The sequence below is a fragment of the Rhodamnia argentea genome, chromosome 11, assembly GCF_020921035.1.
Source record: "Rhodamnia argentea isolate NSW1041297 chromosome 11, ASM2092103v1, whole genome shotgun sequence".
In the NCBI taxonomy this organism is placed as follows: Eukaryota; Viridiplantae; Streptophyta; class Magnoliopsida; order Myrtales; family Myrtaceae; genus Rhodamnia; species Rhodamnia argentea.
The window spans coordinates 16,833,244-16,861,181 of record NC_063160.1 but is presented as its reverse complement, the minus strand read 5'-3'; the positions used below and the strand labels follow the sequence as shown (position 1 = coordinate 16,861,181).

Sequence of the window (27,938 nt, the reverse complement as noted above, 5' to 3'; positions counted from 1 at the left end):
AAAATAAATAAACATATTAAAAAATTAAAAATATAATTATAAAGAAAGGAAGTGTGAAAGAAATGAGGAAGGAAAGATGAGGAAAATGTTTTCCTCTTCTTAAATTGAGGAAAACATTTTCCCCACTTTTGAAGGAGTTTTTTCATGGATGGAAAATATTTTCCTAGGGTAGCTTATTTTTCGCGAATCAAACGCCGAAAAATCTGAAAAATGTTTTTCAGGAAGTTATTTTCCATGAAACAAACATAGTTTAAGTACTAATAATATTTCCTTGATTCGCTCTTGGCACTAAAATTGTGCATTGATTCTCGAAAAATCTATTCCTTGAAGCCTATGTCATATACTATTACTATGCCATGCTTAACTCTACTTAACTTCACAAAAATTCTTTGATTATGTTAAAATTTCTACTTTTAGAACATTATTAACAAAATCTATTCCTTGAAGCCTATGTCATATATATATATGGACTATGCAGGTCAATGTGATAAGAAGTGATTCTAAGGTGAGAAGTAAAAAACTTCCAAAGTTGGCAAAAATCTTGCCGTTGAAAATCACGTTGAAAATTCTACAGTCAATTTTTTACCAAACAATTTCTACTCGCAAGGTTTTTACCAAATGGATTTTTGACTTCCGGCGAGAAATCAGTAGAAGTGTTACCATGCGCCGCCTAAGTAAACAAACAATCCTCATCCAAACGAATATTTTACAAAGAGTCGATATTCCTTGAAACGAAAGGAATCAACCGTCTCAATAAACAGATCAAGACCCATTGTCTCCCCATTTTTATTTCTATTTAATGCTAATAACGCCAGTGTAGCTCCAAAAAGTAAAAAAGGATTTGGCGCCTAATTAATTGCGTATGAACAGGTACCGAATGCCCAAGTTGACTTGCTCCCGTAGAATCAAGGTCGTAAAGGTTCATCCACGACCGCGATAAAAGATTCCTCAGTATAATTACTTTAGTTTTGAAAACCAAGAATCTAATGAGTCAGTCATATACATACGCCGTTACATGTCGATTATGACGAGAAGTTTTAGATGTTTCGCGTCTAATGAAAGGCAAATTAGGATGGATTTTGGAAAAGATTATGGTGGGTTAAGCTTTTCTTAAACACTAATTTTCAGGGACTTTATTTTTATTTGAGCATGGACCCTTCTCCGGTTTAATTATACTGGCAGAGAACGACAGAGCATCTCTGCGCTGAATACATGGCTTTTCCTCCGTCATTCCCCTATGCTTGAAGCAATTAACAGTTCATATCATACAGAGCAGATGATTCCCTTGCAAATCCCACCTCCTAATGGTCAATTCAGTCGACCTGAGATTTTCCTGCGAAGAGAGGGATAAGTCGACACGCTTCAATCCCTTTTCTTGCCTCTGAAGTCTGCCGCATCAAAGACTTGCAGTGCAATGGAAGAAGGAGCGCCCAATCTCATCGTCTTCTCCAACTATAAAACGCAGTCACAAGCCCGACGTTTCCTTTACTCGTCAATCCTCTGGTTCAGAATGAAGTCCTGGGACCTCGTCTCGTCTTTCTCTCTCTTCCTGACCGGTCTCCTGTTGTCATCCGGTAACGATACCTTCGACTAGACATATGTTCTCGAACTGCAATGTAATGGATGTTGTGTCTCCTATGTTCTTTTTCATTGAACGGCATTTTTGATGCTACGTACACAAGTAATTTGCTATATATGTTTGTCGCTGTCGTTCTGGTTTGCCTGGTGAAAATCTTCAACGAATATGTAACGGCATTACGCAGGGAATGCTGTGTCGGCAGAACAAGTGGCCTTCTATATCCACAACAAATGCCCGTTTCCCATATGGCCAGCCACGGCTCCCAACACGGGCCAACCAGTGATCGCGGACGGAGGCTTTTACCTCCCGCCGGGATCCACCAAATGCGTCTTGGCCCCGCTGGGGTGGACCGGTAGGATCTGGGCCCGCACCGGGTGCAGGTTCGAGTCCAACTGGCCGCGGGCCTGCGAGACCGGGGACTGCGACGGGCGGCTCGCCTGCGGCGGGCTCATCGGGACCCCTCCCGCCACGTTGGTCCAGGTCTCGCTCCAAGCGGACAAGGCCAAGTCGAGCTTCTACGACGTCAGCCTAGTCGACGGGTACAACATCCCTGTCTCGGTCCAGTCGAGGCCTGTGTGGCCCAAGTGCGGCATCCCAGGGTGCACGAAGAACTTGAATGGCATTTGTCCTGAGGAGTTGCAAGTGGTGAATGGGGAAGGGGAGATTGTGGCTTGCAAGAGCGCCTGTTTGGCATTCGACGCCGACAAGTTCTGCTGTCGGAACGAGTATGGGACGCCGAACAAGTGCAAGCCGAGCGTGTATTCTAAGATGTTCAAGGATGCCTGTCCGGGTTACTATAGTTACGCCTTCGACTCGCCCCCGCCGCCGGCCACTTGTGTCTCCAAGGAGTATGTGATTACCTTTTGTCCCAGCACTTGGGGCGCCGAGCAAGTGCAAGGGTCGAACCATACCACTTCATAGACTAGCGATTGGACAATCAATAGCAAGGTCAATGACATTAGTGGACATGAAAAAGTTATTCAATTTGATTTTGGGCGAGGACTCCATTGTTATATTGTAAAGGTACATGTATACGGTCGATGATAGCACATAACATGGATGTAAATTACGTTCTTAAAGCAGTCTTTTGAAAAGCGCACGATATTGCCGAAATGCATTTGATGTGGAAGTATGATTCTAGATGTCGATTGATTTTATTCGTTTGAGATAAAGGGACCTGAGACAAAATAATCCTAATCCACACTCTAAGCAAGTTTATGCAGGAGCGAATTTGGGCCCAATCTGTCGTGCGGAATGTTAGTTCGGGCCTCCAATCAGACAACAGCCGAAGGAAAGAAGGCCCATCATCAGTGGTAATAGCCATGGGGCCGCGATGGCCGTACGATCTAGGGTTTCCTGCTCGAGCACCCCCATCAGTTCGATCTATAAAAACAGGCACAAAGCATCTTGCTCTTCCTCCGCGGCGTAGAGGCGCGCGCTCTCGATCTGTCTGCTTCGCGAAATCCCACAATCTCGTGCCGTTCCGTTCGATCTCTCGCGCATTCTTCAAATCCCTCGTCTTTTTGAAGCTTTTTCTTGCTTTTGGTTGTCCGGTCGAATCTGCTGTGATCAAGTGATGAGAGAAAACTGCAACAATATGAAGGGCTTAGCCCCAGGATTCCCAGTATTTAAGTCTCTGATGATTGCCTCTTCCTCTACTTTCTTCTTTCTTGTTTTTCACACAGATTTTTCGTCTTTTCGTTCTTGTTTCGCCGCAGAGATGTGATGAGTATAATCAAATTTGGTCCGTGTTTCTGATTAAACCGTGACTGATTACCCTTTAACCAATACTCTGATCTCTCTCTTAGTTTCTTAATTTCTTTCGTTTCTTGTTCTGATTCTTCTTTTCATTTGTTGGGTTTTGAGTCATGGATGGCTCTGTGATTACATGGCCCTCTCTTGGGCAATATACGCTATTCCGACTAGAAAGATCATGAGCTGAAAATACGATGTTTCTTATGAGAGCCATTATTTGTCGATGTGTTTTTTCAGTTTTGTTTCTATTACAGAAACGAGATCATTTGCGAAACAAATGGGAAAGTAATGATTTTTGTTTTTTGGGTGGTGGTAAATGGTAATCTCTTGATCGTTTCCACTTCTGCAGTGATGATTTACGAATGAGAAGTAATGCACATGTCAGACTTCAGAGATTTTCATCGATGAGAAGATACATTCGACGCTCTGAGCAGAAGTGTGTGACATTTCAAACTTGTCTTAATCTTTCGCTCTCGCGTAGTTATTTTCATTATCTTAGTTATGTATAGATCTTTGTTGGGTGGTATATGCACAATCAGGAAAATGCATCATTCTTTCGCAAAATAATAAAACGTGAATGATGAATCAAGGTACAAATATTGAAGATTGATCTAGCTCTCTTCATGGTTTGGAGTGACTTAGGAGGAAGTAAAAGTAAAGGTGGCGGTTTTTAGTTGGGAGTAGTGAAGCTTCAGGATGATATTGTAAGGCTCAATGGCCACTTTTATAATGAGAAGATATCCAAGCAAGTCGTGGTGAAAAGTTTCTTTGATGCTGCGGCTGTCACACTTACGCATTGAAGAGTTTTAGAGAGAACATTCCATCAGATTGAGGTCAATTTGGGTTTGGCCAAAGTTAATATGAGCTGGAAGGGTGGAACGAGAGCTTCAATGGCTCCTAAATAATGAATCCCAATTTTCATTTGTAGACTTGATTTCTGGTAATGAAGCATTGTTGGACAATTAGGCATTGAGATTAGCAATCAGCTATATGTAGTCAGGTGTTAATTTTGTGTGGATGGTAGAGCCTAATTGTAAGCAGGGAAGCTATTTCTCTAGAAGTAAAGGTGGTTACTTGGTAATGGAGAGTTAGGAGAATAAGATAATGAAAGAGCACGCTTGGCAAAGTTTATTCGATGAGCAAACAGTTGATGAAATAATTACAATTCACTGAGTATGAATTGCCAGAAGGATAGCTTGGTTTGCACGCTGTGTGGGAGTTTCCTCTGCAATTCGTGCTGAAGTTGTAGCTTTGCCGGAGACTTTGAAGTACCTCGAAGCTAAAACTGATTCTACATGCATGCTTGTAAAACTGATAGCTTATGGTTACATGGTAACACTTTTGAAAGTGGATTTTGCTTCAAAAGTGCTCATTTGTTTGGTGATGTAACTTTTGAAACACATATCTATTTGGTAAAAAAAATTTACTTTTGAAAGAAAATTCTACTTCGAAAGGGAATTTTCACTTATGTTTTCCCAATTTGAGAAGTTAAAAAAAATTGCTTCTCTTCTCGCCTCATCTTCTTTCGACCACAATCGCTTTTGTTGCCGCCCACAACCACCATCCCCTATTGCCGATCACCGTTGCTGTCCATCATTGCACGCTACCGCCCATAGGCAACCTCTATCGGCCGTTGCCCATTGCCACTTGCAACCCATAGGCTAACCACCGATCATCACTCGTCGCCGCCCACCACCGTCACCGCACACCCTCGCCGACTGTCCCTCGTCCATCGCCCCTCGCCGCCAACCATCACCAACCTTCGCCAGCCCTTGCCCATTGCCACCCACGACCCTCGTTGCCAACCTTTGCTTGTCGTTGCCCATCCCCGCCAACTGCTGCCTATCGCCGTTGCCCACCACCAACCTCCGCCGGCCGTCGCCCACGACCGACCTCTATCGTCACCCTTGACCTGCCAACCATTGCCCCCTGTCACCAACCGTCGACCATTTCGCCGGTTGCCACTGCGTTGACCGTTGTAGAAAATAAATAAGTTTTTTAATAATAAAAATTATTTTTAAAAGAAATTTAATATTTTTTGAAAAGAAAAGTAGAAATTTTTTGGCTATCGATAATAATTTTTCATAAAAGATTTTGTGTTAGTAACGTTTCGGAATTAGAAATTTTTAATAGTTACTAAATAAAATTTTTTAGTCAAAAATCAATTTTTGCTCCTGAGTATAAGTATAAAAATTAATTTTTGATCAAAAGTTAATTTCTGAAGTAAAAGTATTAGCATGGGCGCCCTTAATCACTGATAGGCTTTCTCTCGAACGTTTGTCGACGTGGGCGGGAATTGGGGGGCCCTTAAATGGCGTCTGGCCCCATTTCCATGAAGTCCAAGTTGTTCACTGCTACTGCGAGGCCAATCAGCTGATTATAGGTTGCTAAGGCCCTCGCTTGTAACTGGTTGTCTAACCCATCTACAACTATTTTGGGCCATCTTTTTTGTGCAGAAGCAGTCACGAGGGAAGGATAAAATTAATGCCCATCTAATGTCATACTCCTGTCATCATGATGTTATTGATTAATATTCTACTTTTGTTCCTGGCGTGGTGACCCCTTTGACTCATTCACCCTTACTTTTCGAGAGCCTTCGTGTCGAAGATACTCGGACACTCTTCAATATGTGATCGACATGTGATCGGCTCTTCGGACAAGCCGACACATGAGTCCTCGATAGGCACGATGTCAATTTTAAGCATCTCCAATTAATTATGAGTTTTGATTAAAAAAATTAATTATAAGTCAAAATATAAATATATCTAAAATATATATGCTTAAGTCATTTATCCAACCACCCCAAAATTAATATAATCAATCAGTCAAAAGAAAAAAAAAAGTCTAATCGTGAATTCTTAACAGAAAAAAGAGAGAACAAACTCACTGCTTATATATATGATAAATTTATTATGTTTATATAAAAATATACTTTGATGTACAACCTATTTCAATGTATCGAAATTTTTTATTATTTGAGAAATGATATGTCGCTATGTTGTGCCGCATGTCAATGCTTACTTAGACTAGAGTCTCCCAAGCTCAGCCTTTCCATCGTCAATTGCTCTCTCCCTTACTTAGCCCACTACAGATCTTAAAGGGAAACTCAGGGAATTGTTTGAGGACAAAACACTCCATTACATTTTGTTATGTCGGATATGACATCCTAGGAATTATGAGGAGGCAATCCCTAAATATAAATGATACCCCTAACGATTCTAGATAAGGAAATTGGATCTAACGGTGGAGATCCGATCTCTCAATCTACGATCTACCCCTAGCAATCACAAAATTTCATTAAAATACAAGCGCAAATTTCCATAATACCCCCTAACAATATTCTAGAATATGTCTATAAAAAAAAACTATAGGACAGCTAGTCATCTTGGCCACCTCCTCTGCCATTTATGCCTCGAAAAGAACCTCACATCTGTGACTTACCCGCGTGCTAAACACTGTATATGAGAAAACGATGGAATTCAATATGATTGGGTGATATGCATACTTATCTCTTAATTTGCTTAACATGTACAAGTTAACTTTTTTTAACTTCCTAACTTGTAAGTGCGCCTAATATAGTCTCAACCAAAAGTATGTGACAACATCCCATAGATGACGTAAGAAGTTCATTAATCGAACCACCCTAAAATACTTTTAGGTTCTTTAAGTAGGGTGACGAGCGATTACTTTGGCGACAAGTTAACTCAGGGATTCGGTCGAGAGACTTCGCGCCATATGTATAGCGACAAAGCCGTACTTACTTTAAGCAGTGGAAGCTAAGAAAGGTGGAATGAGATTGCTCTCTCCTTTGACACCACAAAACTCATCAAGCACGTGCTCGCGTTCAATGAATTTCTGAAGACAACGTCAGCTTCAGGCAAGGCATATCTTTAAGCCGCCCAACTTAGAGCCGAAACTCCAATGACTCGTCCTGGTGCAGGTCGCTACTATACGAGTCTATCCGAAAGTAGCCATCCAAAGATGATGTAAAGTTTACCTTCACCATTATCACCCTCCTAAGTTGAAAGAAAATAATTTTCTTTCATTCATTTCAGAAAATATCTCGAATTTTTTGCGTTTCAGAGTTCAGACGAAGCCTTTAAGGTCTTGCTTAGGAGCATACAAGGCATATCTTCAAGCCGCCGAACTTGGACCGGAAGGTTTCTGAAGTCAAAGGGACGCCTCAAACAAGAAGCTACCAGTAAAATGTCGACGTTTTCCCCCTGAACTGAACGTTCTATGGTTGATTGATTGGTGGTAGATCAGAGGGCAGGGGCTATCGTAGATCGATTTAAGAACGTGGACCATCAGCCACTGCCGGCGCATTTTGTATTCTCTTCTGGTTGCCTTCCTTGAAGCTTCCTTTTGGGGCCCTCCCCCTGTGAGATTACATCACAAGCCATGACATCAGAGTCATATTCAGATAAACTGAATCCATTTTCGTTTTCCCATCACGAGATTAGGGCTTGAACCACCGACCGCACCCGACTAATCCTCCCGTTCCCAACGTTCTAATTAAAGCGTGCAAGAGCGCAACGTTCCGTTCAAACCTTGACCCGCATCATATCCACAGATCATGCATCGATATCTATATATGCTCATATATTTCCATATCAAAAAAAGCGGAGAAGAGACTCATTCAGTCCTTTAATGGTGGTTACCACTTCTATCTCCTCCAATTAGCAATTAAAGACTCGCACGGCTGACCTCATTGTTTGGAGAACTGCTATAAAAACTTAAGCTTTTGGAAATATAACTAGGCTGGCAATTAAGGGCCTAGAAATAAATAATTAGGAAAATAAATATAGGCTTTGAAAAAGATTTAAATTAAGGACCTTTTGCTCTCTGATCATGTGAGATGTGGTAAGATTACTGTCAACTATTCTAAAACTTTGAGCTATTACATGAACACGCGATGTAATCTTTAAATATTCTAAGCATTCGTGATCAGTTTGTCCATGAACAAGACAAAATAAGTTTCGAAGGTCAATAATGAAGTCTCCACCGACTGGCCGAGAATTTTCCTTGTGAGTTTGTGTGGGCTAAGAAACTTCTGGGAATTGGTTCTTGATGCCCAAGACTCTCGCTGTGTATAAAACAGCAACAAGAAGAGTTTCTGTACCTACTCAAACTATTCACTCCCCTGGATCTTGAGAGAAAAACATGTTTACCGGAGAGATGTTCACGCGCTTCGGATCCGCGATCGGCGGTCTGGCGGTCATATGGGCCATGTTCCAGCAATACATCCCTCCGCAGCTCCGGGAGCACGTGGAGCGGTACACCCACAAGCTGGTGAGCTTCGTCAATCCCTACATTCAGATCGTCTTCCCCGAGTTCTCCGGGGAGAAGCTGAAGAGCAGCGAGGCCTACACGGCCATCCAGAACTACCTCACCACAAACGCCACCGCAGGGGCCAAGCGGCTAAGGGCGGACTCCGTCAAAGATAGCAGCCAGTCTCTCATTCTGAGCATGGACGACCACGAGGAGGTCACCGACGTGTTCAACGGGGTGAAGGTCTGGTGGTCGTCGAACAAAACCACCCCCAAGAACATGTCCTTTTCCTTTTATCCAAAGACCGAGGACCGGAGGTTTTACCGGCTTACGTTCCACCGGCGGCACCGGGAACTGATCACGCAATCATATGTCAAGCACATCTTGACCGAAGGGAAGGCGATTGCGGTTAAAAACCGGCAGCGTAAGCTCTATACAAACAACGCTAGCGATAATTGGTATGATTACAAGCAAACCAAGTGGAGCCATGTGGTTTTCGAGCACCCCGCGACGTTCGAAACTCTGGCGATGGAGCCGAGCAAGAGGCAGGAAATCATGAATGATCTCAAAAAGTTCAGCAAAGGGAAAGAGTACTACACCAAAATAGGCAAGGCCTGGAAGCGCGGTTACCTGCTCTACGGTCCTCCTGGGACCGGTAAGTCCACCATGATCGCCGCCATGGCTAATTTCTTGAACTACGACGTGTACGATCTTGAGTTGACGGCGGTCAAAGACAACACCGAGCTGAGGAAGCTGTTAATCGAAACTTCTGGCAAGTCTATTATCGTGATCGAGGACATCGATTGCTCGCTTGATCTGACGGGCCAGAGAAAGAAAAAGGACAAGGACGAGGAAAACAAAGGCGGTGACAAAGACAATCCCGCGAAGAAGATTGAGAAAGAAGAGAAGAAAGGTAGCAAGGTGACTCTATCTGGTCTTCTCAACTTCATCGACGGTATCTGGTCAGCTTGCGGGGGAGAGAGAATCATCATATTCACCACTAACTATGTGGACAAGCTCGACCCTGCGCTCATAAGGAGAGGAAGGATGGACAAGCACATTGAGATGTCGTATTGCTGCTTCGAAGCATTCAAGGTTCTTGCAAGGAACTACTTGGACATCGAGGATCACGGGCTCTTCCCGACCATCAGCGAACTGTTTGACGAGGCCAAAGTGACCCCAGCCGATGTCGCAGAGAACCTGATGCCTAAGTCGGATGGTGAAGATGCGGAGACTGGCTTGAGGAACTTGATCGAAGCGCTCAAAGTCGCAAAGGAGCTGGAAGCGAGGAAGAAAGCCGAGGAAGAAGCGCGAGCAAAGGCCGGAAAGGAAGAGCAAGAGAAGAAAGAAAATGGCGAGGAGGAGATAGAGAAAGACAGCGGAAAATCTGATAAAGAAGTGAAGGAAAACGGGGTCATCAATGGAGGAATGGCTGCCAAAGACGTGAAAGAGAATGGCTTCGCAGCGTAGACGTTGAGGCCAGCCGAGACTGGAAAAAATGGAATGATATGTAGATTTACTCTGCCTTGTGTTTTCTATCTTTCCTTTGTTTTTCATTTTTACGTGGGTATTCAACTCCTCTTGACTTGTTCACTTTTTGCTAGAATTGCCTAAGCTGAGCACACCCAGTTGCTTGCTCGCTCACTGGGTTGCCTTATTCTAAATCATAAAGAGAAACTCCAAAGAAGAGTGTTTTGGAAGAGAATGCTCCAATGCTTATTGATTGTATTGAATATGAGATGTTACAAATGACGGTAAGCGACTTGACCCCTCAAATTACGAATATATTTTATCATGATTTAATGGTACCATCTACTAAGTGTCGTATCTATAATCTGAAACCGACCTTATCAAGGCCGATTCTCAATTTTTGGAATCAAGATCTCACGTTGTTCTCATGTTCACTTTTTTTTCCCTTTGAATTTTTTTGTGAAATTTTTTAATAAAGGCTTGAAACACTCTCATTTTCTCAAATGATAGTTTGAAATGGTCGTTATTTCAAATAAGAGTCTGAAGTGCCTTCATTTTCTCGAATAAGGGCTTGAAGATGTCATGTTAGTCTCAATGAAGGGTCTGACATTCTCGCTGGTCAAGGGTTTTTTCGTCTTTTAATTTTTTGATTTATTTTTTTCCATTTTCTTTTCTTTTCTTTTTGCCGATGGCTGGTCAGGTCCGGCCACCGACAATGCCCAAAGAGGGTTGGGCGAGGGTCGTCCTTTTAGATCTAGTGAGCCCAAGGCGAGGGATGACCTCACCTACGCGAGGCTGCCTTGAAAGTCACATATGAGGGTCGCCCGAGGCTAGTCCTCACCAGCCATAGGTGGAGGTGTCAATATAGGTCTTTGGCTATCTTTTTAACCTACTTTTTTTTCACTTGGGTCACATATGAGTTTAGCAAATTTAAGAAATGGGTCAAATATGGGTTTAGACTTATAAAGCCTATTCAAATATGGATTTTAACTCGATCCATTTTCGATCCATTTTTGGATCTTTGACCTCATTGCCCCAACCCGCTCGCTTGCTTTGTCCCCACCACCGGTGGCGCCGACAGGCCGCCGCCTGGTGTACCAATCGGTAGAGCTCGATAATCGTGTCATTTCCTATTGACCACCGAATTGTAAATCGGCAGCGACATAGTGAACAATCAACATCCTTTGTTGGTTCACGAGTCGAACCGGTCGGGTTGAACACCCTTATAATCTGCCATTGTTAATTACAAGACCTCTTTAGAATACAAGTGAGAATTTCAATAATTATGTATTGGGAAAATTTCCAAAAAAGTTGTTGACCTATTGAACCTATGCAATTTAGTTTTAAAACTTCCAAGGGCCAATTTAGTCCCAAAACTTATTGCACTTATTGCAATTTAGTTCCAAACCTTTCAATTATTTCAATTTAGTCCTAAAACTCATCATGATTTTTAATTTAGTCATTTAAGCAATTTTGACCGGAAATCGCTCACGTGACGGTCTGGTTAGCGACATTTGTGCTGATATGGATATTTTTTTTAATTATTTTTAAATTTTTATGTAATATTTATTTATTGTTTTCCCTAACCCCGAATTGGGAAGGTCGCCGTCCATAGGAGAGGGTTGGTGACCCTTGCCCGGATCCAGGTGAGGGCTGGGATGGCCCTCGCCTAGTTTTGGGTGAGGGCGTGGCCGATGAGGATTGGATGGCGACCTCATTGGTCTAAGGTTACGAAAAAAATTAAAAGAAATATGAAATAAAGAAAATAATAGTTTTTTAAAAAAAAAAATTGACAAAGTCTACGATTTTCGGTCAATATTGGGAGAAAGAACAAAATTGAAAAATTATCAAAAGGTTTATGACTAAATTAACAAAATTGAAAAGTTTATGGCTGAATTGATACAAATGTAATAGGTTTAGGACTAAATTCACTAAATTAAAATATTATAACTAAATTGACACAAGTACAGTAGCTTTATAACTTTTATATAACTATCCCTTCAAGTATTTCTTAAAAAATCGTGGACTTCAAGGCATGCCCGATCATATTAGCCACCTTCACGACCTTTCGTGCCTCGTAAACCTTCGGTTCATGACCCACATGCGTGCTCAACGCGGCGCCTCACAAAAACGACGTCGTCCGATATGTTTGGTGATATTCATGCTCATCGTTTGAACACCAAAGAAACTAACACGAATTAAAAATCTACCATTAGCGGCCCGAAATTTCCAAGGACATCGCTATCGCAGATGGCCTTTTCAAGTTTTTCTCTAAAAAAAAAAATAAAATAAGGAATGCTCCCAAAGGGGGCCGGGCTCCCAAGCTAGACTGTTCTTTCTTTAGCTCCAAGGGGTTTTTTTTTTTTAATCATGACATCACATAGATGACGTTAGAAGTCAAGTAATCCAACCGCCTTAACTATTTTAGATTATCCTTTCTCCTCATGTAATACAAGCCACCTAACATGTCATAAGGAGACAAGGATCCGCTCCAAACAAGAAACTTCGAGGACACTCTGCTTTCGACTTCCAGGAAAATGTTTGTGTTTTCTCTGCATGTGTCCAAAACTGCTGCCGTTTCTCATAATCATATTTAAGAACGCGGGCCATTTGCCAGTTAATTACAAATTTAGTTTTGGAAAGATTTGTTAGAAATATGGAATAAATTGATGGGCGAATGAGTGAGAAATTGATACTCAAAAAATACCTTTGAGTTAAAAGTGGGAAGTGAAGGAAAAGAAAATCACTAATCCCACATAGGGAAGATAGAAGGCTTCATAATACTTTATATATAGTTACGCTCCTTTGGAGTGGTAACTATCATAGCACAAACACTATACCTCGGAGGTGCAAATCCCAGGCCCGACGAGCTGAAACTTGGGCACGAAAGTAGGACTGAAAAGTGGGCCTAGCGATAAGCCCCTTTTTTTTTTTTTTTTTTTTTTATAGTGTTCAGTTTCAATTTGTTCATGAAACCTCGAGCACGTACTAAAGAGGACGAATATGTTTTAAGAAAACTGTGTCAAATAGAGGCCTCGGTATTTATTTGTATCGATTCCATTTCTTTTCAGTATTATTATTGCAATTTCATCTCTGTTCAATTTTGTTATTGTATTGTTATAATTTCAATTTTAGTATGATTATCAACTTGTATACTGTTCATGACGTTTATACTAGAGCCACATTGAATTTGTTACAAGATTTGCAAAGACCGTAATTGCTCCCTCCTCTTCCGGGGAGCTTCCTTGTAATACGACATCACATCCTATGACATCAGAGTCGTGGTCAGGACCGAAACCATTTTTATCTGCTTATGTTGTCAATGACGACGTCTGCACGGGACTCGTAATCCTGGTGGGTTGTGGGGCCAAAAGATAAAGAAATCTTATTCTCTTTAACTTGTCATGTGCAACTAACTTTAATCATAAACAAATAGGAAAGTTCTGGGAATTGTTTCTTGATGCCCAAGAATGAATATTCAACTACATAGCTTAGCTTCTCTCTCACTCTATAAACCTGCAACAGGAGGAGCTTCAGGACTACTTGCTCAAACTAATTCAGTACACTGGACCTTCCCACAAGTTTCAATAGAGGGAAGGACAAAAAAAAAAAAAATGTTTTCGGGAGAGATGTTCACGGGCTTTGGATCTGCGATCGGCGGTCTGGTAGTCGCATGGGCCATGTTCCAGCACTACATCCCTCCCCAGCTGCGGGAGCTTGTGGAGCGGTACACCCAGAAGGTGGTGAGCTTGGTCAACCCGTATATTCAGATCGTCTTCCCCGAGTTCACGGGGGAGAAACTGAAGCGCAGCGAGGTCTACACGGCCATCCAGAACTACCTCAAGGAGAAAGCCACTGCGCGGGCCAAGCGGCTCAAGGCGGACTCCGTCAAAGATAGTAGCCAGTCTCTCATTCTGAGCATGGACGACCACGAGGAGGTCACCGATGTGTTCGAGGGGGTGAAAGTCTGGTGGTCGTCGAACAAAACCACCCCCAAGAACATGTCCTTTTCCTTCTATCCGATGACCGAGGACCGGAGGTTTTACCGGCTCACGTTTCACCGGAGGCACCGGGAATTGATCACACAATCTTATGTCAAGCACATCTTGACTGAAGGAGAGGCGATTGCCCTTAAAAACCGGCAAAGAAAGCTCTATACAAACAATCCTAGCCAGAATTGGTATGGATGGAAGCGAACCAAGTGGAGCCATGTTGTTTTCGAGCACCCGGCGACATTTGAGACCCTGGCCATGGAGCCGAACAAGAAGCAGGAAATCATGAATGATCTCAAAAAGTTCAGCCAAGGGAAAGAGTACTACACTAAAGTAGGCAAGGCCTGGAAGCGCGGTTACCTGCTCTACGGTCCACCTGGGACAGGTAAGTCCACCATGGTCGCTGCCATGGCTAATTTCTTGAACTATGATGTATACGATCTCGAGTTGACGGCAGTTAAAGACAACACCGAGCTGAAGAAGCTATTGATCGAAACTTCGAGCAAGTCTATTATCGTGATCGAGGACATAGATTGCTCGCTTGATCTGACGGGCCAAAGAAAGAAAACAGAGAAGGACGACGATGACGACGACGATGACGAAAACGACAATCCCGCAAAGAAGATGGAGAAAGAAGAGAAGAAAGGCAGCAAGGTGACTCTATCTGGTCTTCTCAACTTCATTGATGGTATCTGGTCAGCTTGTGGGGGAGAGAGAATCATCGTATTCACCACCAACCATGTGGAGAAGCTTGACCCTGCTCTCATAAGGAGAGGAAGGATGGACAAACACATAGAAATGTCGTATTGCTGCTTTGAGGCATTCAAAGTTCTCGCAAGGAATTACTTGGACATCGACTATCATCCGCTGTTCAGGACGATTAGCGGACTGTTTGATGAGACCAAAATGAACCCCGCCGATGTTGCGGAGAACTTGATGCCTAAGTCCGACAATGAGGATGCGGAGACGGGCTTGAGGAACTTGATAGGAGCGCTCAAAGCAGCAAAGGAGCTGGAAGCGAGGAACAAAGCCGAAGAAGAAGCGCGAGCGAAGGCCGAAAAGGAAGAGCAAGAGAAGAAAGAAAATGGCGAGAAAGAGAGTGGAAAATCTGATGAAGGAGAGAAGGAAAATGGGGTCATCAATGGAGGAGTGGCTGCCAAAGAAGTGAAACAGAATGGCTTCGCAGTGTAGACGTTGAAGAAGCCAAGCTAAGACTGTAGAAATGGAATAAGGTGTAAATTTCTTCTGCCTTGTATTTTGTGTGTGATTTGTGGCATCTCTAGAGCATGTAGAATAAGAAAGATTGGCAAAACGTGTGAAAAATCTTGGAGTGGATGAATATGTTTCTTCACCGTTGTAAGCTTGAAGTTTAGTGCATTCGTCAGTAAGAAATAGGAATTTGTTTTTACCAATTATGTGTTTCTAACCTTTTCACATTATGCTAGTTGAGCATATCCGGCCATTTTGACCGGAAATTACTGAAAGGAACATAGGAGTTTTTTGCTAGGTATTTGAGGTGGACAATTTTCAATGAGATTTTACTATTTTTTTCGATATTCTTTTGTATTAATTGTTTCTATTCTTTCTTTTTCCCTATGCCGGCCACCACAAGGACTTGTTGTTGGCCGGTCGCCAAGTGCCACCCTCTCTGGCCTCGGGTGAGGGACACCGAGCCTAGCCTGGTGATGGCAACCCTTAAGGGCGGACCTCGCCTTGAGGTGGGCGACTTCCGCCGGGCCTCGTCGATGCCCGACGGAGGGAAAAAGAGGGAAAAAGAAAAGGAAAAAAGAGAGAAAGAAAAGAAACGAAGGAAAATAGAAAAAAAAAAAGAACAATAATAAAATATTAAAAATATTATTAACAATTATTCACGTTGGCACCGGCCATACCACATAGGACTATCGGCATCGGTGTTAGAACTTTTAGACAAAATTGACCGAATAGACTCAATTGGCAAAACATGTCAAGGTTGAGGGCTCGATTAGCAAAATTAAAAGGTTTATGACTGAATTTACAAAAATGCAATAAGTTTTGAACTTTTTGGATAATTTTCCCAGTGACTTCCTAACACAAATGAATCCGCAATTTAGCTCAATATCCGCTCTTTGTTCCTCAAGTCCATACTCAATTTCTGGAAAAATTGTCAAAAAAGTCCTAAACATGTTTCACTTTTGCCAATTAAGTCCTAAACCTTTTAATTTTGTCAATTCAATCCTAAATATTTTACATTTACGCCAGGTAAATCTATTTTCAATCTATGGGGTCTTAGCAATTCCGTCTTCGGACAAAAGATAGGGAATTCCTAAACTTTTTTTTTTTTTTTACCAATTCAGTTCTAAACCTTTTGCATTTATGCCAATTTAATCCATCCAACCAATTTTAGCCGGCCAGCACTGATATGGACCCAATCAATGCTGATGAAGCAATTTTAAATAATTCTTAATATATTTTCTTCTCAAATTTTTCTCTTTTTCTCTTTAATTTTTTTTTTTTAATATTGTTCACCCTCTTCCTCCTCCCTCCTTCCACTCAAGAGAGGGCAGGCAAGGACCTCGCCACTGGCACAACCACCGCTGGGCGAGGCTATTGGCGCCGTCGCTATCGAGCTCGGCCTCGCCCACCTTCTGCTCGCATACCAAGTCCCTCACCCATCTCGCCCAGCTCGTCTCAATCCTTTGGCTAAGTCCCTCATCCATCGCAGACCTTCTATTCGCATACCAAGCCCACTACTCATCTTGCCCAGCTCGTTTCAGTCCCTCACCCATCGCCCACTACCCATCTCAACTAGCTTGTCTCAATCCATCACCCATCACACACCTTCTGCTCGCACACCCATGATTGGGCGAGGCTTGGCGGTGACAGCTACGCTATGGCTGGGTGAGGCCGGCCTTGCCCAGATTTGGCGAGGTCGACCTCGCCCAATCATGGGGTGGCTTGGCCTTGCCCAGGCGTAGTGGCAGCGCCAGGGGCTTTAGCCTCGCCTAGAAATGTTCTGAGAGACTTCAGCCTCCACGTTCTTTGTGGGTTTCATTCATTCAATCAGACCCACTAGTCTCTGTTGATTTAGATTACTCAAACGAGAAGTGCAGAAACAAAATACTAAATCGCAAATCCCTTAATACAATTGTCATTATTGATGGAAGGGGATCAAAATCTCAACTTGATTAGTATAATCTTCCTTATTTGAATAATATCTGGTGCAATCACGTGGCGAGGACCCTCTAGAGATAGAAGGGGAAATAAGATGAACAGTAAAAAGGAATAGAAAAAAAAATTTAAAATTTAAAATTTAAAATTTAAAAATATATTAAAATATTACTAAATATTGCTTTGTTGGCGTCGGCCGGCCAAAATTGGTCGGATGGACTGAATTGACACAAAAAAGGTTTAAGATTGAATTAACAAAATTAACAGGTTTAGGACTGAATTGGCAAAAGTACAATGGGTTTAGGATTTTTTTGACAATTTTCCTCTCAATTTCTGATTAGGTTAGGTATTCCCAATCTTATGGTGTGAGAACCTTATTCTTCTCGTTCATCTTGCTTGCCAAGTTGGAATCAAACGATCTTTAGACGAGCCGGGGTACATTTTCAGGGCATGGAAGATTCGCTCGAGTTGGAGCATTGACGTGAAACATTCTGTTCCCATCGTAAGAATTGAAGTTATTTTGTTAATTTTTTTTTTTGTTGGGGGGTCGGAAAGTTATTTTGTTAAGAAGTCCGAGGATAAAAGATCATTTACGATCAGATGGATCGACCGTGGGATGAAAACTTCGGCGCAAAGCGAGGTTGGTTGACAAACATGTGTGCATTTCCTGGTTTTCCGAAATTGAACTGACCGGACATATAGCCAATCACACAGTGCATCGATGGCTTTATGATCTAATGATAAACGCATGTAGTTCAAGATTCCAAAAGAGAGTAGCAAAAGTTTTTTGGTCTCGCCGGTAAAAGTTTGGGGCTTTCAGTGATGCGGCAAATTTTTTGGATGTTAGTGTCACACCGGGCAATCTTGAGGATTTTTTGTGTTAAACATAGGATACTTTTGTCATATTTATACTAATTTGAGGTCTTGATGACAAAAAAAAAAAAAAGAATTTGGGGTTATTAGAGCCACAATGCGCATAATTTAAGATTCTTGATGGTATTTTCAGAAGAAAAAAAAAATTCCTTGTTGAGTGATGTTATTCCTCGTCTATTTCACAATTTCCACATCATTTTTTCGGAAATATGAAAAAGGCTGACTTTTTTTCCATGTTTTGTTTAGTTTATTTTTAATTTATATTATTTCAGCATGCTATTTGTCATTATGAAAGAGGAGAAAGTGCTGAGAATTGGAGGCCATGTTGGGTCGAATATGGTTGGGCTCGGGTCGAGTACGATCGGATCATTAGTCGCTAAAATTATTTTACATAAAAATAGTTTAATATGGGCGGGAACCATTTTCGACACATCCAAATCCTACACGATTTTTCACTTGCCTATGCTTGCTCAGCAAGACAAGAAAGCTTCAAGCCGCCTTGCTTGGAGCAGAAGGCATCTAAAAAGTCAGGACACACTCCGCAGTCCGCACGACTTCCATCAACATGTGGCATTTTTCTCTGAAGCGTCCAAAAAACTTCTATGGTTTGGTAATTAGTGATGGACAAGACGCGCTGTTAATTTGAGAACGTGGACCATTCGCCGAGTTTAATTTGTAATTTTTTGTTCTGGTTGCATCTTGGTCGGAAAATACATGTCTTTTGTCACGATGCCTGCTGTATCGGCTTGCCCCTTCATAAGTCGAGATAGAATAAAGCGTACATAATAAAGACGCTTAGTATCTGCTCTTGACTCAACACACTTGTATAGTAATATGAGTACAGAGAGACATCACTCGGCATAACGGCATGACATCAGAGTCATAGCTTGAGAACCAATTTAAAATGAATTATCGAGAAAAATTTTCTTCTAAAAGCGATTTGTTATATTGATTTGAATAATTAGCAAACAAAAAAAAATGATAGAAATATTTTTTGTTCATTTATTTTTTTTAAACGATACAAACGATCATGTTTAAGAAAATATATTTCGAAACGTGAGTTGTTCGCGAAACAGACAGATGTCACCTTCGATTTGCTTTGGTGAGTGGGGCTCTCGCAATTTTGCGTGTTTTTTGTAAGAGTTTCCGAGAGGGCTCGGTTTAATCTAATTGTTTGCTTATTTCCGATTCCAGTAGACCCCTTTTGTTCTCGTGACGAAAAACCACCATTATTCCGGAATAAATCGATATGCGAACAGAGTTTTTTGTGACTTGAAATCGAATTGAAACTTTTGTGAAAAAAGAAAGAAAGATAATCTACAATCAAACCAGATTGAGTATAAATAAGGTTTGTTATAATAATTCTGCTAAATGGTATGGACTTAAAGTTTAAGCTATTGGCAGGTGGCTTTCCGACCAAGTTTGATAACGTGGTTTCGCGTTGGTGCTTGTTCTGCACGAGGACGAAGGATAATGCTAAAAAAAAAAAAAGTAAAGAAATTATTTAATTAAATCTGACATTAGCCATGAAAATATTTAACGCTTAGTCTTCTTTCGGATTGATACCAAAGCCGAGTAGGAACGTGAACATTTTGTCTTTCTTTATCCGGAAAAAAGCAGGGAACGGAAACATCCGAGCTGTTGCTTAGGATCTTCACTGTTGTTCCTTTTGTCGTTCGGACTTCGGAGAGGGCCTTATAACATATGCCTCGTCAAGCGATATTCGATCACAAACCAATTCGCAGTTTAAAGCTCAGTATCGCTCTCTCAAGTCTGTACAGAGTTTCCAATCAGTGTTGCCGTCGTCGCGGATTAGTGCGTTCTGCGCCGCCCCCAGCATCGAAGGTTGATCTCTTTGTACCTGGAATCGAAGGGAGCATAGGACGAGCGCTGCGGCGCATCTCGGTGCGAGAGCTTCACGGGTTTGTATCAGAGGTACGAAAAATATGATCAAAGCATGTGTTTAGAAGAATTCTCTGCGCAGTGATTACTTAGTGCCAGCAATTTTTGTGTACTGAAGAAAATTTGGGCTTGTCCCCGTCTATCTCCTTACAGATTCAAGATTCAGAGACACTAAGATGTTTGCCCAGTACGGATCGGCGATCGGCGGCCTCGTGCTCGTACAGGCAATGCTCCAGCAATACTGCCCTTCCGAAATCCGGGACCTCTTGGAACGTTACTTCCACAAGGGGGTGAGCTTCTTCGATCCCTACATCGAGATCTCGTTCCACGAGTTCCCGGGCAAGTACATGAAGCGCAGCGAGGCCTTCACCGCCATCCAGAACTACCTCACTGAGAACGCGGCTTCCCGGGCCAAGAGGCTCAATGCGGATTCCGTCAAGGACAACCGGCCCCTCATCCTGACCATGGCCGACCACGAGCAGGTCACCGACGAGTACCACGGCGTGCAGATCACGTGGTATGCGAACAAAACTGTCCCCGCGACCACGACCTTCTCGTTCTATCCCGTGACGCAGAACCTGAGGTACTACACGCTCAAGTTCCACCGGCGCGACAGGAAATTGATCACTCAATCTTACATCGACCACGTGCTGACCGAAGGAAAGGCGATCGTGAGCAGAAACCGGCAGCTGAAGCTCTACACGAACGACCCGCAGGACTCCATGTGGATCCATGCGTTGTTCAAGCATCCCGCGACGTTCGAGACCTTGGCTATGCACCCTGACAAGAAGAGGGAAATAATGAACGACCTCACGAAGTTCACCGAGGGGAAAGAGTACTATGCTAAGATCGGCAAGGCTTGGAAGCGCGGGTACCTGCTTTACGGTCCGCCCGGGACCGGTAAGTCCACCATGATTGCGGCCATGGCTAATTTCCTAAACTACAACGTGTACGATCTAGAGCTCACGGCCGTTAAGGACAATACGGAACTGAGAAGGCTTCTGATCGAGACCTCGAGCAAGTCGATCATTGTGATCGAGGACATCGATTGCTCGCTCGATCTCACGGGCCAGAGGAAGAAGGCAGAGGAGGAGGAATACGACATGGACGACGACGATCCTGTAAAGAAGATGACCAGAACAGAGAAGAAGAGCAGCAAGGTCACTTTGTCTGGTCTTCTTAACTTCATCGATGGGATTTGGTCCGCTTGTGGTGGGGAAAGAATCATAGTATTCACGACCAATCATGTCGACAAGCTCGACCCTGCTCTTATACGGAGCGGAAGGATGGATAAGCACATCGAGATGTCGTATTGTTGCTTTGAAGCATTCAAGGTCCTCGCGAGAAATTACCTGGACATTGAGCACCATCCACTGTTCGAAACAATAAGCCGGCTGTTCGGCGAGACCGACATGACTCCTGCCGACGTCGCGGAAAACTTGTTGTCCAAGTCCGACGGCAAAGACGCGGAGGCTTGCTTGGGGAACTTGATACAAGCGCTCGAAGCAGCGAAGAAGAAGGACGAGGAAGAAGCGCGACTGGAGGCGAAAAGGGAGAGGCGAGAGAAGAGATTGAAGTGGTGGAGGGAAACTACAAAGAAGGCGAAACGTATGCTAAAGAAGGGGAATTGAGCGGTTTCATCGGAGAGAGAACGAGTCCTGAGGAAGTGAAAGACAATGGAATGGCTGATTCAACTCAGATGGCGGGTCCAATTGAGATCAGTTTAACAAAATTGAAGTCGTTAAGCAGAATTTGGAAATATTTAGCAGTCCACATGAATTTTTTTTTTACCCTGTTATTGCTTTGGAAATTAGTTCACTCCTTTTAACAACTGCAGATCATTTGGGTTATATCAATCGCACTCCAAATCAAATATTACATGGACAGCTAGATCCAGTTGAGATGTTAGAACGTAATTGTGATAATCAAAATACTATTTACGATTGAGATTATATTATCCTAACCATATTGTCGGGAAAAATTATTTCTTATTTATGTAATAATTTAAGATAATGCAGCAAATGTCTGACTTACAAGAGGGAGATAAATCCATGAAGGCTACTTGATTTTCTCTGTTTAAACCAATCGCACTCCATTTTACCCCGTTTTCAGCTAAATTTCAACGTCTGCAGCTGCAAACACCATTCTCCCCCACTTCCTTAGCGGCAACTCCTCCACCGACGTCGCCATTTTCCTTCGCTTCTTTAGCGGATGTTCCACTCTCTTTCCCTTCCTCTTCCTCCTCGTTGACTTTCTTCTCTCGCCCCTCCTTGGCCTGCGCCCGCGATTCTTTCTCTTTCTTCTTCCTTGCTTCCTTCTTGGCCGCTTCGAGCGCTTCTATCAAGTTCCTCAAGCAGGTCTCCGCATCTTTGTCGTCGGACTTAGGCATCAAGTTCTCCGTGACGTCGGCGGGTGTCATATTGGTCTCGTCGAGCAGTCGGCTGATTGTTTCGAACAGAAGGTGGTCCTGGATGTCCAAGTAATTCCTCGCAAGAACCTTGAATGCCTCGAAGCAGCAATAGGACATCTCTATGTGCTTGTCCATCCTTCCTCCCCTTATAAGGGCAGGGTCGAGCTTGTCCACATGGTTGGTTGTGAATATGATGATCCTTTCTCCCCCACAAGCTGACCAGATACCGTCGATGAAGTTGAGCAGACCAGATAGAGTCACCTTGCTACCTGCCTTCTCTTCTTTGACCATCTTCTTGGAGGGATCATCGTTTTCGTCGCTGTCGTCGTCGTCATCGTCATCATCCTTCTCCTTCTTCTTTCTCTGGCCTGTCAGATCAAGTGAGCAGTCTATGTCTTCGATCATGATGATCGACCTGCTCGAAGTTTCAATTAGTAGCTTCTTCAGCTTGGTGTTGTCCTTGACTGCAGTCAACTCGAGATCGTACACGTCGTAGTTCAGGAAATTAGCCATGGCGGCAATCATGGTGGACTTGCCGGTTCCTGGCGGGCCGTAGAGCAGATAGCCACGCTTCCAGGGCTTGCCTATTTTGGCATAGTACTCTTTCCCGTCACGGAACTTCGTGAGATCATTCAAAATGTCCCGCTTCTTGTTTGGGTCCATGGCTAAGGTCTCGAAATTGGCGGGGTGCTCGAACGCAACGTGGCTCCAGTACTCGCTCGGATTATTAGCGTAGAGCTTTTGCTGCCGGTTTTTATGCGCGATCGCCTTCCCTTCTGTCAAGACGTGCTTGACATAAGACTGCATGATCAACTGCCGGTGTCGCCGGTGGAACACGAGCTCGTAAAACCTCCGGTCCTCGGTCATGGGATGGAGCGAAAGGGACACGTTCCTAGGGATCTTTCTCGAGGCCCACCAGACCTTAACTCCCTCGAATGTGTCGGTGACCTCCTCGTTATCGCCCATGCTAAAAATCGGAGATTGGCTATCTTTGACTGTCTCCGCCTTGAGCCTTCGTGCCCGCAAAGTGGCGTGTTCCTTGAGGTAGCTCTGGATAGCCAGGTAGGTCGCGCTGCGCGCGAGCCGTTCCCCCTCGAACTCGGAGAACACGATCATGACGTACGGATAGAACAGGTTCACCAACTTGTTGATGCACCTGTCCACGAGGTCGCGGATCTGGGGAGGGAGATATTGCTGCCACCGGGGAAGCATAACCCAGATGACCGCTAGGCCGCCGATCGCGGATCCGAAGTTGGACAACATCTCTCGAGGAACAAGCATGCTTAATTTCTCTATGAATTGTGAATATAAGGGTGCTGCTTTTGCTTTTGAGGAACTCCTCCAACTCCTGGCCTTTGCTTTTTATACATCATATTTCTTGGTCATCAAGAACAAATCCCAGTTAATTCCAATTAAATCATATGATGGAAGCAAGTTGCAAATGAAAAACAATGAAGGTGGCCCAAATTTTTTTGGTCGTCTTGCTGCGCTGGGCCCAGTCACCCGAGCCACGGCCTTGGATTCCTCGTCGGTTGTCCTACCAATTTGGACCATACCGCATGTCATGTCATGATGAATCGAGAGTATCGGGATTTGTCTAAATAGGAAAGAAATAATTTTTACTCTCTTGCCAAATGAATGATCCATCTAATCGGTTAGAAACACCACATCGCATGCATCATAGCCATGGATTTTTGGCATTTCTCCCTCGCGTCGTCGACTTGATGTTATCATAAAAGCACGCGAAGGGAGCTCGTCGTCTGGTGTTTCTCTGCAACATGAGAGAAACAGACACGCAACCTCGGAAGGCGACGGCGCGACGGCGACTAGCCTGCGCTGCGCTTTTCTTTTTCTGTCATTGGAGAAAAACTGGAGGACGCCATGTCGGCAAGGCGATGAACTCGGGAAATTTCCACGTCGTTGTCCGGATCGCTCGGGAAAAAAAAAAATTACTCGTTCTATACCGTCACGCTGCGAATTTTATTGTAAGAAACACCAATTAGCTCTACTTCTTCTTCGCCTTTTATTAGCCTGGAGATTTTTCTCTGCTTTTGTTTTTCGCCTGTAAACCCCATGGGACTAACCGAGATATGGCAAATCTGATTCAAACACCACTCAGTTTATAAAGAAAAAAAAAAAGAAGAAAAAAACTCAAGCTCATTTTTTCAAATAAAAGCCTCAAATGAATTTTATTTTAAAAAAAGTCGGATCAATGGCATTTTCATCATTTAATTTTTTCCTTCCTTTTTCCTTTGTTTCAACCGCTTCCTTTTCGTCGGCGGCCGATCTTAGGCAATGGCCGGCCATCGGTGAGGGTTGGGCGAGGCCACCCTCGATAACCACAGTCGAGAAAAAAAAGTAAATGACGAAAATATCCGTGATCATACCCTTTTTTAAAATAATGAGATCATTGAGGTCGTTATTTGAAATAAAATCCACTTCATGCATGCATATGAAAGTACTCCGGGCAGTTTGATTTAAAAAAAAAAAAACAGAGACAAAAATAGAAATGATCATTTTAGGTAACATTAGGCTAGAACGGGGCTGTGCTACCTACTCAAGCGAGAAACGATAGTCGTGAAGCACGAAACGAGTTCGTATGAAGAAGAGTACGTCACGACCTATCATTTTGATGATGACTCGGACTTCCATGGTGGTGTGATCCGAGAGCACTTAGTGCACCCCGATAGCAACTTCATAGCCTATTATAAATTTCCCGGGGCCGATGCGCTTTTTCTCTCCTCGTCCAACCCACAGACTCTCTTTCCACGCACCTTCCGAGTCCCGAGAGTGGATCTAGCGCCTGTAAGTTGCGATTTATTCCCTTATGCAACGATCCAAGATAATCACGTTTAGAGACACGAATCATAGATTCATAAAGTCGAAGTATTGATGCACCTTGTTTTGGATCCATCGTTCTTGATGCGGAATTTGCGACGATCCGTTGCTCAAGAGCTTCTCCTCTATGAACCCCCTTGACACCGGCTTCAATAAGACGGCCCCTCACGTATCGTTTCTGACGACTCCTGATGTAAGGTTATGTGGACATTAGGGTTTAGAGGAGGGACTTGAGCTCTATTTATAGAGATTGAAACCTTATCCTCTCATTATAGATAAAGCTTATCTCGGCCCATACTTATCCAGTCTCATATCAAATTTGAATTAGGAAATCTTTCATCTATCTTTATTAGACCAATTTATGTTTACAATATCAATTAATAAAGCCCACATTTGAATATTAAAAATATGTTCTAACATTCTCCCACTTGGGCTAGATTAATTGAAATCGTCTTGTATATGCGCATCTTTATATTGGTCTAGAGATAATTCCCAATAGTCAATCCGATCCCATAAAGTCTTAAGTACCGAATCATAGCAAGATCGCATTAAAAGACACAGAGCCATCCATGATCACTAATGCTCTTAACTTTACAGATACGGATTTGATATGGTAGTATGGCAAACGGATAACATCTCAAAAGAGACACCTTATATGTTATCCTCTTTGTCGATCACCATTCTCTTACTTTATGTGTCACGAAACCCGATGTGTCACAAGAGAACATCCTTATGGTTCCAACAAACCCACATATATCTTATCTTTATAGTTAACTATACTTTATGTGTAACAAGACATGCACATGGCCAAAAATAAATGCCCCAGCCATTACTCAAGGTTTACACAATACCTTGAGATTTTAACGAATATGCATTCAATAACACATTCATAAATACTCAATTGAATGTAAAAGAATCAATACATATCAAAACCGTTACTAAAAGTAACATAATACAAATGCAAACTTTATTAGAGCAAAAATAGAAAGCTCCCACTAAACAATTGCATCCCACGATGCTTCTAAGCCCATGCTAATAACATGTCGTTCAAATACGCAAGGGCATAGACCTTTAGTCGGTGGATCAGCAATCATAGCATCCGTAGTAATATGCTCTACTGCAACGTCACCATTCCGTACGGATTCCTTTATGGTAAAAAACTTGACCTCCATATGCTTAGACCCCTTGAGACCTCCGTTGTTGTTAATGAACAACACCGCAGAGTTATTGTCACAATACAACCGTATGGGTCTATCAACAAAATCAAACACGGTCAACTCCCTAATGAGATTTCGGAGCCAAATAGCCTGAGTAGCAACTGAAAAGCATGCTATAAACTCCGCTTGCATGGAAGAGGATGATATCATTTTCTGTTTCTCACTTTTCCATGATACTGCACCACCCGCTAGCATAAAGATGTATCCCGTTGTCGACTTCTTGTCATCCCGACAACCAGCATAATCCGAATCTGAATACCCTATTAGCTGCAAGTTTTGAACATGTCTATAAAATAGCATATAGTCTCCGGTCCTCTTTAAGTACCTCAAAACCTTCTTGGCAGCAACCCGGTGATCGTGTCCTGGATTTGACCGATATCTGCCTAGAAGTCCATTTGCAAAAGCAATGTCTGGTCTAGTACAAACCCGTGCATACATGATACTACCAAGTGCACTAGCATAAGATACATTCTTCATCTGTGCTTTCTCAATATCCGAATGAGGACATTGTGAAAGACACAATTTATCACATTTGCGGACATGAGCAATTCTTGGTTTGCACTGTTGCATATTGAATCTCTCCAAAATACGATCAATATATGCCCTCCGAGATAAGCCTAAGATACGATGAGAACGATCCCTATGAATGTCAATTCCAAGGACAAAAGACGCTTCTCCAAGATCCTTCATATCAAAGTTACGTGACAACATTCTCTTTGTCTTATGCGGTTATTCAATGTCGGTGCTAGCAAGCAAGATGTCATTAATATAAAGAACGAGAAAAATAAATTTCCTCCCACTGACCTTGCAGTAAATACACTGATCTAACTTGTTCTCAATGAACCCAAAAGAAGTAACAATACTATAAAACTTCAAATACCACTGTCTAGAAGCTTGCTTCAAACCATAGAAAGACTTTTTCAATCTACAAACCAAATTACTTGTATCATCTACTGCAAAACCTTCAAGTTGTGCCATATAAACCTGTTCATCAAGATCTCCATTCAGAAAAGCGGTTTTAACGTCCATCCGGTGAAGCTCCAATATCAAAATGAGCTACTAAAGCCATGATTACTCTAAATGAGTCTTTAGAAGAGACTGGAGAAAAAGTTGCCTCATAATCTACTCCTTTTCTCCGAGTGAATCCTTTAGCTACTAATCCGGCTTTAAATTTTTCAATCTTTCTTGTGGAGTCTTTCTTGGTCTTAAACACCCATTTACAACCGACGGGTTTATATCCTTCGGGTAATTCAACAAGCTCCCAAACATCATTATTCTTCATAGACAACATCTCATCTTTCATCGCATCTAACCATAAATTAGACCGAGGACAAGAAATAGCTTCTGCATAAGTCACCGGATCAACAACACAACCGATATCATAATCCCGCTCACCTAAATAAACTATGTAATCCGGTGGTATAGCTGATCGTCTTTGTCTAACAGATCTCCTTAAAGGAGCATCTTCAACCTCATTTTGTTCT

The 27,938-nt window shown here is 42.7% G+C and overlaps 4 protein-coding genes and 3 non-coding genes across 10 annotated transcripts; 6 read left to right on the top strand and 1 right to left on the bottom strand.

Moving 5' to 3' along the window:
- Positions 1-1,280: 1,280 nt before the first annotated feature.
- On the top strand, positions 1,281-2,577 carry LOC115757477 (thaumatin-like protein). Its single transcript, XM_030697715.2, has 2 exons — positions 1,281-1,574; positions 1,764-2,577. Exons 1-2 carry the CDS (start codon positions 1,415-1,417, stop codon positions 2,498-2,500), a joined length of 897 nt encoding a protein of 298 aa, XP_030553575.2. The 5' UTR covers positions 1,281-1,414; the 3' UTR covers positions 2,501-2,577.
- A 569-nt stretch (positions 2,578-3,146) lies between these two features.
- On the top strand, positions 3,147-3,224 carry LOC115757514. Its single transcript, XR_004017341.2, has one exon. It is a non-coding gene; the product is annotated as a small nucleolar RNA Z199 (small nucleolar RNA).
- Positions 3,225-3,453: 229 nt separating this feature from the next.
- LOC115757516 lies at positions 3,454-3,546 on the top strand. The gene has a single exon (XR_004017342.2). It is a non-coding gene; the product is annotated as a small nucleolar RNA U54 (small nucleolar RNA).
- Positions 3,547-3,674: 128 nt separating this feature from the next.
- Positions 3,675-3,771, top strand: LOC115757517. Its single transcript, XR_004017343.2, has one exon. It is a non-coding gene; the product is annotated as a small nucleolar RNA R64/Z200 family (small nucleolar RNA).
- A 4,628-nt stretch (positions 3,772-8,399) lies between these two features.
- On the top strand, positions 8,400-15,283 carry LOC115757469 (AAA-ATPase ASD, mitochondrial-like). Of its 3 annotated transcripts, none has more exons than XM_048272993.1 (2): positions 8,400-9,526; positions 14,722-15,283. In XM_048272993.1, the coding sequence occupies exons 1-2, from the start codon at positions 8,498-8,500 to the stop codon at positions 15,256-15,258; spliced, it is 1,566 nt and encodes a 521-aa protein (XP_048128950.1). In that variant the 5' UTR covers positions 8,400-8,497; the 3' UTR covers positions 15,259-15,283. The 3 variants fall into 3 exon arrangements, with proteins under 3 accessions (XP_048128950.1, XP_048128949.1, XP_030553561.2); XM_048272992.1 differs by having other exon boundaries at positions 8,403-9,925; positions 15,121-15,283; XM_030697701.2 differs by lacking the exon at positions 14,722-15,283 and having other exon boundaries at positions 8,404-10,135.
- A 4,673-nt stretch (positions 15,284-19,956) lies between these two features.
- On the top strand, positions 19,957-21,840 carry LOC115757491 (AAA-ATPase At3g28580-like). Of its 2 annotated transcripts, none has more exons than XM_048272994.1 (2): positions 19,957-20,022; positions 20,143-21,840. In XM_048272994.1, the coding sequence occupies exon 2, from the start codon at positions 20,166-20,168 to the stop codon at positions 21,618-21,620; it is 1,455 nt and encodes a 484-aa protein (XP_048128951.1). In that variant the 5' UTR covers positions 19,957-20,022; positions 20,143-20,165; the 3' UTR covers positions 21,621-21,840. The 2 variants fall into 2 exon arrangements, with proteins under 2 accessions (XP_048128951.1, XP_048128952.1); XM_048272995.1 differs by having other exon boundaries at positions 19,960-20,022; positions 20,156-21,840.
- A 124-nt stretch (positions 21,841-21,964) lies between these two features.
- Positions 21,965-23,770, bottom strand: LOC115730422 (AAA-ATPase At3g28580-like). Its single transcript, XM_030661032.2, has one exon. The coding sequence runs from the start codon at positions 23,678-23,680 to the stop codon at positions 22,109-22,111; it is 1,572 nt and encodes a 523-aa protein (XP_030516892.2). The 5' UTR covers positions 23,681-23,770; the 3' UTR covers positions 21,965-22,108.
- Between the last annotated feature and the right edge of the window lie 4,168 nt (positions 23,771-27,938).

Coding starts and splice junctions, on each gene's coding strand:
- LOC115757477 (XM_030697715.2), top strand. CDS start 1,415: ATGGAAGAAGGAGCGCCCAATCTCATCGTCTTCTCCAACTATAAAACG. Junction 1,575..1,763: donor CGGTCTCCTGTTGTCATCCG/GTAACGATACCT, acceptor GGCATTACGCAG/GGAATGCTGTGTCGGCAGAA.
- LOC115757469 (XM_030697701.2), top strand. CDS start 8,498: ATGTTTACCGGAGAGATGTTCACGCGCTTCGGATCCGCGATCGGCGGT.
- LOC115757491 (XM_048272994.1), top strand. CDS start 20,166: ATGTTTGCCCAGTACGGATCGGCGATCGGCGGCCTCGTGCTCGTACAG.
- LOC115730422 (XM_030661032.2), bottom strand. CDS start 23,680: ATGCTTGTTCCTCGAGAGATGTTGTCCAACTTCGGATCCGCGATCGGC.